Source organism: Myotis daubentonii, chromosome 1 (genome assembly GCF_963259705.1).
Source record: "Myotis daubentonii chromosome 1, mMyoDau2.1, whole genome shotgun sequence".
NCBI classification, from domain to species: domain Eukaryota; kingdom Metazoa; phylum Chordata; class Mammalia; order Chiroptera; family Vespertilionidae; genus Myotis; species Myotis daubentonii.
In genome coordinates, this window is record NC_081840.1 from 78,548,345 (window position 1) to 78,563,997 (window position 15,653).

At 56.9% G+C, this 15,653-nt stretch overlaps 1 protein-coding gene across 2 annotated transcripts in view; it reads right to left on the minus strand.

The window, feature by feature from the left end:
* Positions 1-490: 490 nt before the first annotated feature.
* Positions 491-15,653, minus strand: part of ZFHX2 (zinc finger homeobox 2) — a 30,667-nt gene continuing 15,504 nt past the window's right edge. The window contains exons 2-10 of one of the 2 annotated variants that reach the window (XM_059708264.1): positions 12,349-14,417; positions 11,621-12,138; positions 10,629-10,869; positions 9,118-9,192; positions 8,621-8,679; positions 6,863-7,063; positions 6,314-6,440; positions 2,682-6,146; positions 491-2,425 (exon numbers count right to left, since the gene is read on the minus strand). In XM_059708264.1, coding sequence (XP_059564247.1) covers positions 1,446-2,425; positions 2,682-6,146; positions 6,314-6,440; positions 6,863-7,063; positions 8,621-8,679; positions 9,118-9,192; positions 10,629-10,869; positions 11,621-12,138; positions 12,349-14,368 — 7,686 coding nt within the window. In that variant the 5' untranslated portion in view covers positions 14,369-14,417 and the 3' untranslated portion in view covers positions 491-1,445. The remainder of the gene's footprint in view (positions 2,426-2,681; positions 6,147-6,313; positions 6,441-6,862; positions 7,064-8,620; positions 8,680-9,117; positions 9,193-10,628; positions 10,870-11,620; positions 12,139-12,348; positions 14,418-15,653) is intronic. The other variant, XM_059708275.1, reaches the window with a different exon arrangement.

Genomic DNA, 15,653 nt, shown 5'->3' on the forward strand with positions numbered 1-15,653 from the left:
TGAATGAGAAATGATTAGCTACATGAAAAGGAAGCATACCCAAGACTCAGAAATCAACTGCCCGTCCACCCCTTTCTTCCTGACACTACCAGGATATTTTTGGCAGCGTCGGCTTTTCTGACCCACATCTGGGGATGGGGGATGTTACCTCTCCTGACAAATACTCAGTTCAGGGGCAAGGATGTGTCTCCCCATCTCCAGTGCCCCGACCCCACATGACCAGGGCAAAGCTGCACTACTTTGTCCCCAGGGTCACTGTACCCATGCAAGGTCTTAAAGCCATATGACCTTCCAAAGATGAGGTGCTTTAAAGAAACCCTTAAAATGGGGGGAGGCGACACAAACAGGAAAAAACCACTTGTTTGATGGGAGAGTTTTCAGGGTTTTTTTTTTCTTTTTTTTCCGTATTTTCCAAGTTTGTTTCTTTTTAGTTCATTCCTCTCCATCTCTCACTCCTGTGCACATGTGTGCGCTTTCTCTTTTTTGGTTGTGTGTGTGTTTCAGTTTTTGTTTTGTTTTTTAAAGAACTTTGGATTTGCCGTTGGTGGGCAGCGCCGGTCCCAGAGGCTGGACCCCACATGGCAGGGCTGGGACAAGGGGCAGGCCCACGGCTGCTGAGAGGATCTCTGTGTTTAAAGCCTTTGAGAATAAGTTACTGCAGTTCTCAGGGTGCAGGGTGGGGGTTAGCAGAGGGATCCCTGGTGGCCGCTTCCCCTGGAGTCCAGGCCACGGGCTCCCCTGCCAGACAAGGAGGTTGGGAGGGATGTGAGGAGAGTGAGCTGGGAGCACTTCTCCCCGCCAACCTAAAGTTTGGTTAGTTTTGTGGTCCCTGCCCATCCCAGGCTCCAACATTGGGAGCCAACTGGGTATTTGGAAAGTTTTTGAGCGGATGGTGCTCTAGACAAGGGGGCAGGAAGAAGGGGGAGCGACAGTTTATTTTCCTTCCCCTTCTCTGTCTTGGGGTTTCCTTTTTCTTTCATCTTTTTCTTCTTCTAATTCTTCTTCTTCTTCTTCTTCTTCTTCTTCTTCTCCTTCTTTTTGGTGTTTTCTCAGTGGAACAGCACAGGAGAACATGTACTCATGTGTGTGTTTATAGGAGCTGGGATGTGACTGGGAATTCAGTGGGAAAAAGTTGTAGGAAGATAGATCAGGGACAGATTCTGTGTATGCTGAGCAGACATGAGTGAATAATAAGGATGACAAGATGAGGATGTCTGAAGTCACAGGGCAAGGAGGAGTGGAGGCGTGTGTCTGGGCAGGGGAGGAGGCAGGACTCGGCTAGAAGTGGGTGTGTGAAGCCCACTGAGGGTGGGAATTGAGATTCCCAGGAGGTGGGCGAGCTAAAGGTTGGGGAGAGGGATTTGAGCTCCCACCAAACACCCCTTGGGGTAAGAGAGGGAGCCCTGAGGCCCTCCCTCCCAGATCTTGGTTTATCTTTTATCTGTTTATAAAGCTAGAAGTGTAGAGGTAGTAGTAGTTTTTGGGTTGGAGTCCGTGTGAGGTAATCTTGCTTCCTCTTTGGCAAAAGCCACGGCAGCGGTGGCGGCAGTGGCGGCGTTGGTGACGATGATGGGTGGGCCCCCGGGGGGTGGGGCCGCCTTTCGCCTGTGGGCCGAGGAGCGCAGGTGGGAGGCCAGGGCTTCACGCCCACTCAGCAGCACCTCACATGCCAGGCAGTGGTAAGTGCAGATGGGCACCCGAAGTGGGGGGGGCATGGAACCCCCAGGACCCCGCCCAAAGAAGCAGAAGGATCTCTGATGAGCAGTGGCTAGAGCCTCCCCGTCAAATGCCATCTTGCACTGGCGGCACAGGTAGCGGTGGGTCACGTCCACGGTGGAGATGCCAGGGCTGCCTGTCAGCAGCTCGTCCGCCTCCCCGGTCTCCCCCTCCCCTGGAGCGGGCAGGTCAGGAGGCTTTGGAGGTGCTGTGGCTGTGGGCTCAGGGGGCTGGGGTGGTGACTGGAGGAGGGCATTGGGGAGTAGTCCGATGAGGGTCTGAGGTATCACGGGGTTCATTGGAAATAGCCCCTTCTTCATGCCATAAAGCTGTTGGAAGTAGGCTCCCTGTAACTGGGGGCCAAAGACAGCCGGTGGTGTGGCCCCTCCTGCAGGGGGCAGTGGGAAGGGCAGGAACTGGCCCCCCAACAGGGCGGGGACAGTGGCCTTCAATGCTTTGAGGTTCTTGAGGGCATCAGTGGAGGAGTTGGTGGGGGCTGCAATTGGTTTTCGCTCACCAGAGACCTTATCCCCAGAGGGCTCAGTAGGCGGGCCTGGGGCAGGGTCAGTGGTGCCTGCCGTGGAGGTGTTGGTTTGGTCGGGCACAGATCTCTGAGGTAAGGGGCAGCCTGGGCCAGCAGTCTGGACCATTGTGGTAGCAGGCAGAACCGAAGTGGCGAGGCCAAGGAGGCCTGAGGAGGCTGCGGGGCCTAGGAAGATGAAAGGAATGATGAAGGATTAGCCACCTCTTGGCCCCTCCTCTTCCCGGCTATAGGCCACCTCCAGCCTCACCCACCCATTCCCACAACTAGCCTCCATGATCCCTTTCCTTCCTGCTCTCCCCCAAGAACCTGAAGCAAAGATCACAGGTGACTGGAGATGGGAAGAGTCAAGAAGGAAAAGGAAGGGCATGTCATTAGAGGGAAATGCTCTCTGAATTCCAACTCCTCCCAACCTTCCACTCACCTGGATTGAAAGGAGCTAGGCTGCCCAAGGGGGGCTGGGCCAGAGCCGGGCCGGGCAAGAGGACTGGGGCCAAGCGAGGCAGGGCTGGGGCGGCCCCCAGGGGCATAGAGGCAGGTGTGGTGGCAGGTGGGGCCTTGGGAGCCGGAGATGCCTCAGGTGCTGGGACCAAGTCGTAGCACTTGCTTTCACTCTTCAGCTGGGCTTGGACCGCCTCCTTGAGTTTGGCCAGGTGCTGGCGGGAAAAGAGATGGCCTCGGCAGGAGACATAGAAATCATACTTGACATCACAGTAGGGACAGTCAGTGCGCTGGGCTCCCGAGGGGCCCTCGCTGCTGCCCCCAGCCCCGCCAGCTGCTGCCCCCTGCAGTTTGGCTTTCTTTTCCTTGGCACGAGCATTCTGGAACCAGACTTGGATGACTCTCTTGGGCAGCCCAATCTCCTCCCCCAGCACCTCACACTCCTGCATGGTGGGGGTGCGGTAGGCTTCATAACAGGCTTTCATGATCTTCAGCTGCAGGCTGCTCATCTGGGTCCTATAGCGCCGCTGCCCCATCCCATCTGGAACCCCAGCCCCACCCGGGCCCCCACTGGTCCCTCCAGCCCCAGGGGATTCTGGTTCAGCCAGGCTGGAAGCAGACGAATCGCTTAGATCACCTGCAGATGGACTGCAAGCCTCACTCTCTGGAGAAGCTTTTGTTGGTTCCTCTGGGCCGTCATCCTCACTGGGGGGAAGGGGAGGAGGGAGAGGTAGAGGTGGCTCTGGTGTTGGGATGGTGGCCTCTTTCCCAGGAGGCAGGAAAGGCAGGGGCCCTGCAGTCGGGGTGACCGTGGGGTAGGGAAAAGCAGGTGCTTCTCTCTTGGGGGCCTCCCTCCCAGTCCCATCATCCACCTTGCCCAACAAGAGGTTGAACTTGGGGAAGGGTGCAGGGGTGGGTGTGACAGGGGGCTTGACCGCTGGATTGGGCACTCCCCCAGGGGTGCTTCGAAACTGGCCTTTCCTCTCTCGGGCCCTGGTGTTCTGGAACCAGACCTGCACCACCCGCTTTTTGAGCCCCACCTCCTCGGAGATGCAGTCCAGCATCTTGCGTGTTGGGTTGGAGTCCTGCATGTACCAGCGGTACAGGATCTCCAGCTGCTCGGGCAGGATGGTGGTGCGCAGGCGCTTGTCCCTGGGGGGCTCACCTTCCCCTCCACCCCCTGCTTCACTGCCCGTGGGAGACAGGCTACCGTCCTCGTGCTTCCGTTTGAGGGGTGGCCCTGGCACTGGTGGAGTGCCTGCCACCAGGGGGTTTCGCTCCCCAAACACCAGCAAGGGTAGATCTAGGAGGTGGGAGGCAGCACCGGGCTGCACAGATGGCAGGAAATGTAGTCGGCGGTGACTGGTCAGGAGGTCCTGGCTGGAGAAAGACATGGCGCATTGGTCACAGGTGTGGGCTGGGGCAGGTGAGGGAGAAGCCCTCCCTTCAGGCTCTCTGCCTTCTGGCTTTGTTGCTTCTGCTTGGCTCAGCTCTTCCCTGTCTGGAGGTTCTGGTGATGGGCCCTTGGGACCTTTTGGGGGTTCCGGGCCCTGCTCCTCCTCTGCATCTTCCTCCTCTACTTCCTCCTCCTCTTCCCCTCTCTCTGCCTCTTCCTCTTCCAGGGGCTGGTCATCATAGCATTTCTTAAGGTGTCGCACCAACTCAAAAACACAGGAGAAGGCGGTGTGGCAGCGCCTGCAGCCAGAGACTCCCCCAGTGCCTCCCGCGGTTGGCGCAGGCCCGCCCTCGCTGGCATTTTTGCGTGCTTTCTGGCGGGCATTCTGGAACCACACTACCACCACACGGCTAGCCAGGCCCAAGAGACTTGCAAGCCGCTCCACCTCTCCATCCTTGGGGTAGGCACTGGTCTCAAAGAAAGACTGCAGGGCTTGCGTCTGGAACTCTGTGAACTTGGTTCTGGAGAATCGGCGGCCTGCAGGCAGCAGGGGAGGAAGATTCCCTCTGGTGTTGTCTTCCTCCTCTGGGGGCCAGTGTCCCGCCCGGCTTCGCTCCTCAGCGGGATGGGCCACCTCTGTCTCGGGCTCTGGCACCAGGAAGGGCAGACCCAGTTGGGGAGCAGGCGAATCCAGAGACCCATCAGGAGGTTTGGGGGGCTCTGCAGGGGGCGGGTAGAGGCTATCATAGCTCTTTCGAAACTGAGCAGCATAACGGCTCAGGGCCTCAAAGGGCAGAAAGCGGCGGTGGACATGCTCCTCGTGTGTCTTGAGGATGAGCATATTAGAGAAGAGTTTCCCACAGGCCCTGCAGGCCAGCTTCTCCCCACCCCCCAGGGCCTCTGGAGGGGGTGGGGTGGGAGGAGGGGGCACAGCCTGCTTCCCTTCATTGTACTGAATCACCAGCTCAAAACCAAAGTTTTCCAGAAGGGCTTTGGCTGCAGTGTGGGCTGCCTCGTTGGGTGTTGGTTCGGGGGGTGAGGCTGTTCCTGCCTCAGTTCCCTCTTCAGCTATGGGGGGCTGCTCCCATTCCCGCTCAGCCAGCTCAGCCTTTGGGGGTAGGGGTGGGGGCAGAGGGGCGGCAGCTGGCAGGGACAGCAGGGGTGCAGGCCCAGCCAGTGCCAGCTTGGGCCCCACCTTGAGGTCATGGAGGTAGAAGGGCAGGAGCAACTGTTGCTGCTGGAGCTTAAGTAGTGATTCGGGCACCAAAGGGAAGGGGGGCAGGACCGGCGGGGTGAAGAGAGGGGCTGGGAATCGGTGCAGGTCCAAGGGAGGGGGAGGAGGGGACAGGAAGGGCAACCCAGATATGAAGCCGCTGGGGTCAGGGCCCTTCTTCTCAGTGCCCGCCTCCCCCTCGGTCTCGCCTTCTTTGGGCTCTTCTTGGCCACGCTCTGGCCCCTCAGCCTTGGCATCAGTCTTGGCCCCCCGTGAGCGAGTCTGGTGCAGAACTGAGCGCATGTGGATCTCCAGGGTGGAGCTCTGGTTGTAGGAGACTCGGCAGACCGTGCACTTAAAGGGCTTGTCTGTGGCCGCAGTGGTGGCAGGCGCTGAGCCAGCCTCTCCCCGGGCAGGGCCAGAGGGGTCAATGGCAGCTTTCTTCATCTTGTGCAGGTGGGAGACAGAGTTATAATGGACCAGGAGGATATTCTTCTGTGTGAAGGACTCCTTACACACAGTGCACTTATAGGGCCGGGCAGGGTCAAGGAACTTGTCCAGTGCAAAGTTGGTGGTCTTCCGATAGGTCAGAGCTGGGCGCGAGTCCGCTGGAGCTGGTTCTGCAGGGCGGGGCTCCCCAGCAGTTCCCTCTTCCTCCTCAGCCATGAGGGGCAGAGCAGCCATTTCTTCAGCCTGGGCATCAGGTCGAGGGGCTGGAGAGGGGGCTGGAGAGGGGGGTTGGTCAGGGCTTCCTGTGGGCTTGTCTGGGGCCTCGGCTGAGGGCAGGGGCGGCTCAGGAAGAGGACCGGGACTGGCTTCTGGAGGCGGGTGAGGGCCTTCTAAGGGAGAGAAGGGGTTGCAATGAGAAGGGAACTTTAAGTCAGACCCCACCCACTCATTATCAAGGGCAACTGATCCCTCCCTCAGTTCCTTCAGACTTTCTTGGTCTGTGAAGCCCAGGTCCCCTTTCCTGCCACCTTGGGAGGCTTGCCATCCCCCTCCTTACCTGCTGCCTGGTCTCTGCCGGGTGCAGGCTCTGGCCCGGGAGCCAGGGGCACTGGGCCATCCCCCAGAGGGCTGAGAGAGGGCCCAGGCAGCACTTTGGTCACAAAGGTCATCTCTACAGTTGTGGCCTGTAATGGAAGAAATCCCAGTGACTTCCTTCTCGCCCTCTGGCTACTGCTATGCCTGTGCCCAGCCCCTTTGCACGGCTCCAGTCTTGTCTCTGAACAGACCTCCCACCTAACTTCTGCTTTTCCCACAGAGGAGAGGGCCTGGCAGGCCGGGCCTGCTGTTGAACAGCTCTTCTCGGGACCTAATGTGAGTGAAGGAAATGCTTAGCCGCCTCCCAGGAGAGTAAGGCAGTAGATAAGCTCCACTCGGTCCCCTCCAACTCTAAAATCCACCTTCAAATCTGTGAAATGCTGTTTTCTTCACCAACACCCACCCCGCAACACACACACTTGCCCGGCACCCCTGCCTCTGCCTCCCTCTGACCCCTCCTGCCCAGCCTGACAGGGCTCCCTGGACGGGTCCTCACCCAACCTGTACTCACCACAAGCAGCAGCTTCTCAACACACTCAGGCACCACGTTGTGAAGGTGGCTAAGGTGGAAGTGCAGGGCAGGCCGGCCCACCAGCTGCTCCTGGCACAGCGGGCACCTGTACTTAGGCTGCACTGCATGCTGGGAGAGCGCATGAGCCCTCACCTGCTCTGACTCTGGGCTCAGGAAGCTGCAGTATGGACAGCAGTACACCTGGGGGCACACGGGCGGAGGGGGTGTCAGGGATGGGTGTGACCTGCCATCACGCAGCCTTTATGCTCCTGCACAATATCCGCTCCCAATAAAGAAGCGAGCCCAAGGAGAAGGCATCACTGTGGACCAGCCACAGTCCTGAAAGCTGGCTCCTCCCTGGTTTCCCACGGACTGGGACGAAGGCCTAAGCTAGGCCCCACCTTGCCTTCTTTGTCTGGCCCTCGTGCTCCATCCTGGTCTCTGTCTTTCCTTGGTCTGGCTTTCCCTGTCTCTGCTGACAGTACGGCCCTGTACCGCCCTCCCTGGGATTTAGTTTTCTTAACCACCCTCACACCGCCTGTATCGTCTCCCTGAAATGGTTCCCCTTCCCTCTGGCACTTGCTGCACCCAGAGTCTCCCTTGTCCTGGCCCACTGTGCCTCCCCAAGGTCTCTGAACTAAGTGTCTCCCTACCTCTCTGCTCAGAAGTCAGCTCATTCTCCCTCAGAGGCTCAGCAGTTCCCACTTTCTTTTCCTTCTTTTATTTTTCTCTTCTTAATGCAAACAATAACCATAGCTCCCTCCGTGGCTCAGGAAATTCTGGCTTGACTTCTTGCCCACACCTCTGGAGGATGGGACTGGGGAGCCTGGGCACCCCTCTGTTTCCCCGAGTCCCCTGTGTGCCTGAACTCCAGCCTGCATTTGTCTCCCTGGCGCACTCCCTCTCCTGCCCCCTGTGCCATCAGCCCAGGCCTGCACAGCAGGAAGGGGACGCTCATCTGCATGCACCTAGGCCTAGGAGCGGACATCTGAGTAGGTCTGTTGAGGGAGTACGGGTTAGGAGGGGAAGCTGAGGACATAAGCCATTACTGCAGCAGTTTGAGGGAAGGCAGTCATGATAAATACTGCATATTGCAGTTCCAGTTTGGAGAGCTGTGAGGCACTCAAAATCAATACTTTCAGGCCACAGAGCTAGACTACTGGGCCTGCCTAGGTCAGGCAGAGGCCTGGGTCCAGAGACTGAGAGATCTGCAGCGCTTGCTGTCTGGATGAATCATCTGGGCTGGTGCCTCTACCCTCAGGGAGGGGGGCCAGGACACTTCCCTCCAGGCTCAGGGCTTCCCGTTGGAGATGAACATCCACATCCAGTTGCCTTTCTGTTCATAACAGAAATAAAGAGCCCGGCGGCAGCTAGTTTTTTGTTTTTGCCTTCTTCATTTCTTCACTTCTTTCCTCCCCTCCTCCCTCCACCCACCTCCAATCTTTCCTGCCCTCAATACAGTTCTCTCTTCACCTTTCTCTCAAACTCCTGCCATCCTTCCTGGCATCTCCCTCTGTGCCCACCCCTGGGGGCCAGCTCTGCCCCCGTTAGTCCAGAACAGCCATAACTGGGCCCAAGTGGGATTTCTTTAATCATGTATTTTGAGTTAAATAAGTCACAAGCACGACAAAATTAGGTCTACCCTTGGTCTGAAATCTCTGTAAAGCTCTGCTGATTAGAATTTCAGCTTTTAGAACATGAGTAGATCCCAGTAAAACTAGACCCCCCTCAGCTCTTCCCAGTTACCCCAGTTCTGACCGTGGTCTGGTTGGCACTGTCTCCAGGAGGGCCAGTCTTGTTCTCTGCCTCTTCAGAAGCTGAAGATGAAAGGAGAGGAAATTAAGAGACTCCCCAGACCCCCCTCTTCCCTTCACAGACCCTCAGCTCTTAAGATGACCTGATTTGTAGCACAGAGCTTCCAGGGTAGGGGGCGGGGCTCTGGGGAAAGGTAGAAAGGGCAGAAACGTACAGAGCTATACTGAGTACAGCGAGGGGAGGCTGGCTCAGCAGGGCTGAGCCCAGGTTAGTGTGATGGCCAGGTTTGGGTCCTCGAAGAGAACAGAAGCACCCAGCCTTCTGTGGCTCTGCCTCCCTCCCCTCTGATGTGTCCTTTCTTTTGATCACTTTGGCTCCTTTATCCCAGGCCTTGCAGGGTGTGTGGATACTGCAAAGTCCCATGAGCATCTCAGAATGTATTAGGATTAGGGATGGGGAGGGCAAGGGATGGAGGAAAATTAACCAGATGAGCAACTCACCTAATTGTTCTGTCTTATTCTGGGCATCTTTCTCAGGGGTGGGTGGCTCAGCTAAGGGGGCAACAGGAGCCTTCCCTGTGTAGAGGGGAGAGTCAGCTTATAAGGTTGAAGCATCAGGAAAGGGAAGAGATAGAGCAAAGAAAGCAGGACAAGCAGCCAGGCAATGAGGGAGAATATGGATGGATGAATCAACAGGCAGCGGAGGACAAAAAAGAAATACAGAAGAGGTGAGCCTACGAAATCATCCCTGGGAGTCCAGTCCCTGTCACTTGAAGATAAGCAAATAAGTCCAGCAGTAGTGACAGAAACAGGACCAAACTCAGCTCCTTGTCATGACTGGTCCTGGAAGCAAGGAGCCTAGAAATGTCGAGGGAGAGGTGCTGAAGAAGGAAGGCCAGGTTGCATGGAAGCAGCTGTAGTGAGCAGGGGGCGGCAGGTCTAACTGGGAGAGGAGGTTACCACTCAAGCAAGAATTGACAGATGTGTAGGAATTTATTTTCGGTGGCGGCCTAATTAAAGTGTTAAAGTTCCTTAACTCCATTCAGCCTTGCGCCAGGATCGTTAGCTATTGATCTGGGCCCCTCCAGCACTTAACTCCAGCCAGCATATTGGCAATTCAATTAGCACAGTCAATGCTGCCTGTTCCTGGTTCCTGCTGCCCGAGCCCCAGCCTCGCCCACCACTGGTCTCTGTGAATCCCGGACAGACGCTGTGCTCACCTCTGACAGCCCCTTCCAGGCCCTTCTCCTGCACCCCATGGAGGGCCCTTCCCAGTTTCTGCAGTTACACCCTGCAAACTGAGCTGCCTTGGGGGACCCTCAGCCCAGCCTTCAGGCTGAAGACCTCCTAGGAGTCAGGAAAAGGCCGGGGAGCTTGTCAAGGGCTTCCCACCTAGGCTGCCTTCAGACCATGCCCACAGCCCCCATCAGTTTCCCATATGTCCTGCCCCATTCTTTTCTTTCTGCCTCTGTCCTTCCTGACCAGCTCCTGCCCACCTCCCTACCCAGCGTTGCTAGGACACTGGTCAGTACTTGGAACCACTGGGTGACTCCTCCTCACCTCTCTTCCTGTTCTCTGTTTTTTAAATCCTCACCCGAGGATATTTTTCCGTTGATATTTAGAGAGAGGGAAGAGGGAAAGACAGTGAAAAATATCGATGTGAGAGAAACATATTGATTGGTTGCCTCCTGCACACACCCTAACTAGAGCCCAGACTGGGGAGGAGCCTGCAACCAAGGTACGTGCCCCCTTGACCATAATCGAACCCGGGACCCTTTGGTCCACGGTCCAATGCTCTATCCACTGAGCAAACCAGCTAGGGTTGTTCTCTGTTTTCCACCCAGCAAAGTCCCTGCCCTTCTCTGCTTCCTCCCTCCAACAGCCTCTTGGCCCCACTGTTCCTGAAATCTGGAGCAGACCTGTTCCCCTTGTATCACTTTCTCATCAGCCCTCAGCTCCATGCCAGCTGCCCTCTCTGCCCAGCCCTACCCCTTCAATCCCCTCTGCCTCACCTGGAGTCCGGAGCTGCCCATGGCTGAAGCTAAGGATGCTCTGAAGAGCTGAGAGCCCTTCCTCGGCCGCCGGGCCACTCTGTAGCAGCTGCAGGCGCCGCTGGGCCTGGGCATCGCGGTGGGCGGGTGCTCGCAGGTGCTGCAGCAGGGCCAGGCGGGAGGGCGTCTCCCAGGCACACAGCAGGCAGCGGAACAGTCCCAGCTCTGCCCCTGCCGCTGCCCCCTCCATCTCCAGAAGAAACTGGAAAAACGGAAAAAGGCAGGTCAGGCCCAGAAGGAAGAGATACCTCCATATCTCGGGGGCTCCTTTACCGTCCCCAAGGGAGCCCCACCAGCAGCACCCCGACCCAGCCTTCCACCCTCTGGAGCTCCCCTATTCCTTCCTAAGGCCATTTGAGTGTTACTGCTTTTTCTCCCCAATCCCCTCTTCCTCCTACCCATCCTGGGCTCTCCTGGTGTGTGAATGGAATCTGGTTCTCTTCTCAAACTTCTGGTGATAAGATGGGCTGAATAGAGACAGAGTCCTCTCTCCAGCCCCGAACACCAGAAAAGCGGAGTAAAATATTGGATTCGCTTTGTTCGACTAAGTCTACCATCCTTGGCCTCTTTCTCCGCATCTTTTTTCTAAACAGTGTATTATCCTGTGCATAGTACATGCCTTTAAAAAAATTGTTTTTTTAAATCTTATTGATTTCAGAGAGGAAGGGAGAGGGAGAGGGAGAGAGAAATACCTATGATGAGAGAGAATCATTGATTGGTTGCCTCCTACACAACCCACAGGAAATCGAGCCCACAACCTGGGCATGTGCCTGACAGGGAATCGAACCATGACCTCCTGCTTCATAGCTTGATGCTCAACCACTGAGTCACGCTGACTGGGCCATACATGCCTTTTTCTCCAGTTCTGCCACCTCGGGCTTTTCCATCCCTTTCCACTTCCCTCTCCCCGAGGCGTCTGCTCTGCCCTCACCTGAGGCCTTCCTACCCCTCACCTTGTAGACCTGGCTGTTTTCCTCGTGGGCTGCCCCCCGGGCGTGTAGCTGCATCTTCTCCTTGCTGTTGGACTCAAAGTCACAGATGTTGCAGCGCAGGTGCAGGGGGGGCACAGACCCATAAGGAGTCCCATCTCCCAGGGGCATGGGGGAGGGAGTGCCCGTAGCCCCACTGCCCTCCCTCAGGTGGGCTGCCAGCTGGTACTTCTGAGCATGTTTGTCGGTCTTGAGGTGGAGTTGGAAGTTGGCCTTGAGCTGGGTGCCATAGCAGCAGAGCTTGCAGCGGTGGGTGTCGCCGGCCACCTCCTTCCATTCGGCCTCCGGGAGGCTGCGGCCCATGCTGCAGTGGTAGAGCAGCAGCTCCAGGTTGTCTGTGCTGAAGGCCTGGCACACCAGGCAGCGGAACACCTTCAGAGATGGGCTGTCATCTGGGGGCGGCGAGGTGGGCAGGCCCTCGGACAAGGAGCCCAGGAGCTGACTTTGAGGCAGGTGGGCGTCCGGGGAGAAGCTGCCAGGGGCTAGGGGACAGAGACAGGTTAGTGGCCCGAGGAAGGAATGGAGCAGGGTCAGTTTGGTCTGTGGGAATGTGGGTGGTGGGTAAATGAGGATAGTGCCGTGGGCGCTGGTGTTACCTAAGGGGGGTGGGCTGGCCCTGAGGAGAGAGCAGGGAGTTGCGTTTCACCCTTGAAGGGGCAGCGAAGGGGAGAGGAGCCCAGCCGGGAGCTTACCAGGCGTGGGGAACCTGCGGGCAGGCGCTCCGAGATGGTGGAAGCCGTTGAGAAGCAGCTGGGTTTCCAGGGGCTTGTCTGGCCTCAGCCCAGGGCCCGGCAAGGGAGCCTGGGGCTGCCCTAAGGCCTGGGGCCCGAAGTACTGGAAGAGTTCAGGCGGAGTGGCAGGGGCGCCTGTTGGGGGCGGAGGGCTTGGCCCCACAAGCCCAGGTGGCAGGCCCAGCGGCAGCCCCTGGTGGAGCATGAGGACATTCTGCATGTGCTTCTCAGAGGTCATGTGGATGCGCAGGTTGCGAGAGATGTTGGTCTCATAGCTGCACACCTTGCACTGCCAGGACGATTTGGTCTTGGGTTCCTTGTCCCCAGGGCAGGGCGGAAGCGGTGCCTCTGGGGGGCTTCCCTGCCCTCCGGGCCCGGCCTGGAAGCCCTGCAGGTTGGCCAGGTGCTTGTCAGACTGCATGTGGATGCTGAGGTTGCCCTTGGTGGTGGTGGAGTAGTTGCAGATGTCACAGCGGTAGGGCTTGTAGCCACAGTTGTAGCTCTCTCCCCGCGCCAGGCGGGGGTGGGCGCCCCCAGCGCTGCAGTAGCTGCAGTGACTGTTGCTCTCAGGGTGCTTCTCCCGCATGTGCACATCCAGGGTCTGCTGGTACTTGTAGTGCCAGTTGCACTTGGGACACTTGAGCGTCTTGCAGGAATTGCGCGAGTGAAGCAGAGACATGTGGCTGGACAGCGTGAGGCCCTGGAAGGCTGCGGGGGCTGGGGTGTAGTCCTCGGCTAGGCGGTAGGGCTGGGGTGGGTCACTGGGGTCTTCGGGGGAGCCCACGGGGACGGGGAGAGTGCCCCCCTCCTTGCAGGTGGGTGAGCTTTGGTTAAGTGGGGGGCAGAGCCCGCCATCCTCTTCTTGCCCCTCGGGGAACCAATCTGGGCCTGCCTCCCCTGCTGCCGTTGGTGATTCTTTGGCTTGGGTTGGGCTGGGACCCCAGGTGGCTGGGGTAGCGGATGGGGAAGGCGGGCTGAGGGTTATGACGTCTTCTGTAGGCAGAACTAGGGCCTGGGTTTCTGCCTCAGGGCAGCCATCCTCGGTCTGGGCTACATTCGCCTCCAGGCTCCCTGTGCTGCTGTTGTCAAGGGGCATTTCTGAAGGGGGGCAAGCAGGTGGTTTTGGTTCCAGGAAGCTTAGGAGGGCCACGCAGCCCTCCTCCCCCTCCTGGAGCACAGCTGGGTTGCCTGGTAGGCCCTGGTGTTGAGCAGAGGTTAGCTTCACCCCATGAGACTGTGTATGACCCACGAAGGCCTGGGACTGGCTGAAACCCAGGCGGCACAGGAGGCAGAGCCAGAACAGTGCCCGGTGGTCTCCCCCCCTGCTCCCAATGGGGCCATCTTTGGGATCTCCGGGTGGGTTTGGTGCTAGCTGGTAGCTCCAGAAGGCTCCATCCCTTCCCTCACAGGTGGCCGGAGATGGCGCTGAGGTATCATGGGACAGAATTTGGTCAGAAGAGCTAAAGCCTTGGATTGGGTCAAAGCCATGTTGGATGTGAAGGGCAGTGAGGTGTGTAGGGGGCGGGTGGGGTAGGCTGGGCTCTTCCTTGGTGCCCGCCTCACCCCAGGGGAAGCCCTTTGGTAACAGCAGTTGACTGCCACCCGGCAGGGACAGCGTGGCCACGAGGCAGGCCTCACCGCCAGCTGTGAAGAGTAAATGGTTGCTTAGGTCCACAGGAGGGAGCCCGCCTCCTTCCTCCTCCTGCTCCTTGTCCTCTTCCACCCCCAGGTCCTTTGGTGGGAAGCCACCACAGCCAGGCTCTTCTTGGGGCTCCCCAATCTCCTTTGGTGGGATGAGGCCACAGCCCGACTCCAGAGGCTGTCCCCCTGGTTCTGAGGGCCTCATGCTCTCAGAGGTGGAATCTTTGGTGACAAGATCAGGGGGGATGCTGGGGGAAGAGGTGTCCAGAGGTGGGGACAGGGCATTGTGCCCAGGGGGTGGGGAGGTGCCAGCAGTAGAAGATGAGCTAAGGGAGGCCATGGCAGACGGAGGAGTGCTGGGGGTTCATCTCAGCGTGACAGCCAGTACCCTGCAGGGGAAACACAGAGAGAGCAGTGTTGTCAGGTAGCCGGGGAGACAGCAGCTGACCCTCCTGCTACTCCAGCACCGCTCCCCCCCCGCCCCCCGCTTCCCTGAGCACCAGACTCAGGGACCCATGTGCCACACTGAAACTTCACTTAGTATCTAACAGGCACTTCAAACTTAACGTGTCTAAAATCAGAACTCTTCATTCCTCCCCTGAATTTATTCTTCCCCATCTCCTATCTCAGAATTTGGTACAACTATTTATCTGGTTGCTTAAGGTAAAAACCTAAAAATTGCTTTTGCTCCACAATATGCAATTGACAGCAACCTCTCAAACGTGTCCCATCCCTCCATTTGTCTTCATCTACACCAGCACATCCTGGCCCCAGCCATCCTCATCTCTCTCCTGAGCTAATGCAATGGATTCCACCACTGCCCCTCCAATCCAGTTTCCTCCCAACCAGCATCCAAGTGAGCTTTCATTTAATTCTCAATTATGAAAAATATCAAACATATATAAAAGTAGGCCAAATAAAACAAGGAACATCTTTGTACTCATCACCCACTGTTGAACATCTTTGTCAACAGTCACCAACTCATGGCCCTCATGGCCAATCTTGTTTCATTTATATCCTTGCCCACTTCCCCCTTTTCCTATATGGTTTTAAAGCAAATTTCAGGCATCATAAAGAATCATCTTTTAAAATGTACATCATACTATATTCTGCTTAAAATCCATTAATGATTTCGCACTGCTTTGTGAATAAAGTCCAAACTTCTTTCCCTGATTTGCAAAAGGGTCTATCTGATCTGACACCTGCTTGCCTATCCTCCCACCACTTCCTGGCTGGCCAGCTCTAGCCCAGTAGCCTTGTTTCTCAAACACACCAAGTTAATTCCTACCTTAGAGCCTTGCCTAAGCTGTTTACTCTGCCTGGAATGCTCTCCTGATGGCTCCTTGTCATTCAAATCTCTGCTTAAATACAGCCTCTATCAACAGGCCTTCTCTCTAGAACAGTGGTTCTCAATCTTCCTAATGCCTCGACCCTTTAATACAGTTCCTCATGTTGTGGTGACCCCCAACCATAAAATTATTTTCGTTGCTACTTCATAACTGTAATGTTGCTACTGTTATGAATCGTAATGTAAATATCTGATAAGCAGGATGTATTTTCATTGTTACAAATTGAACATAATTAAAGCATAGTGATTAATCACAAAAACAATATGTAATTATATA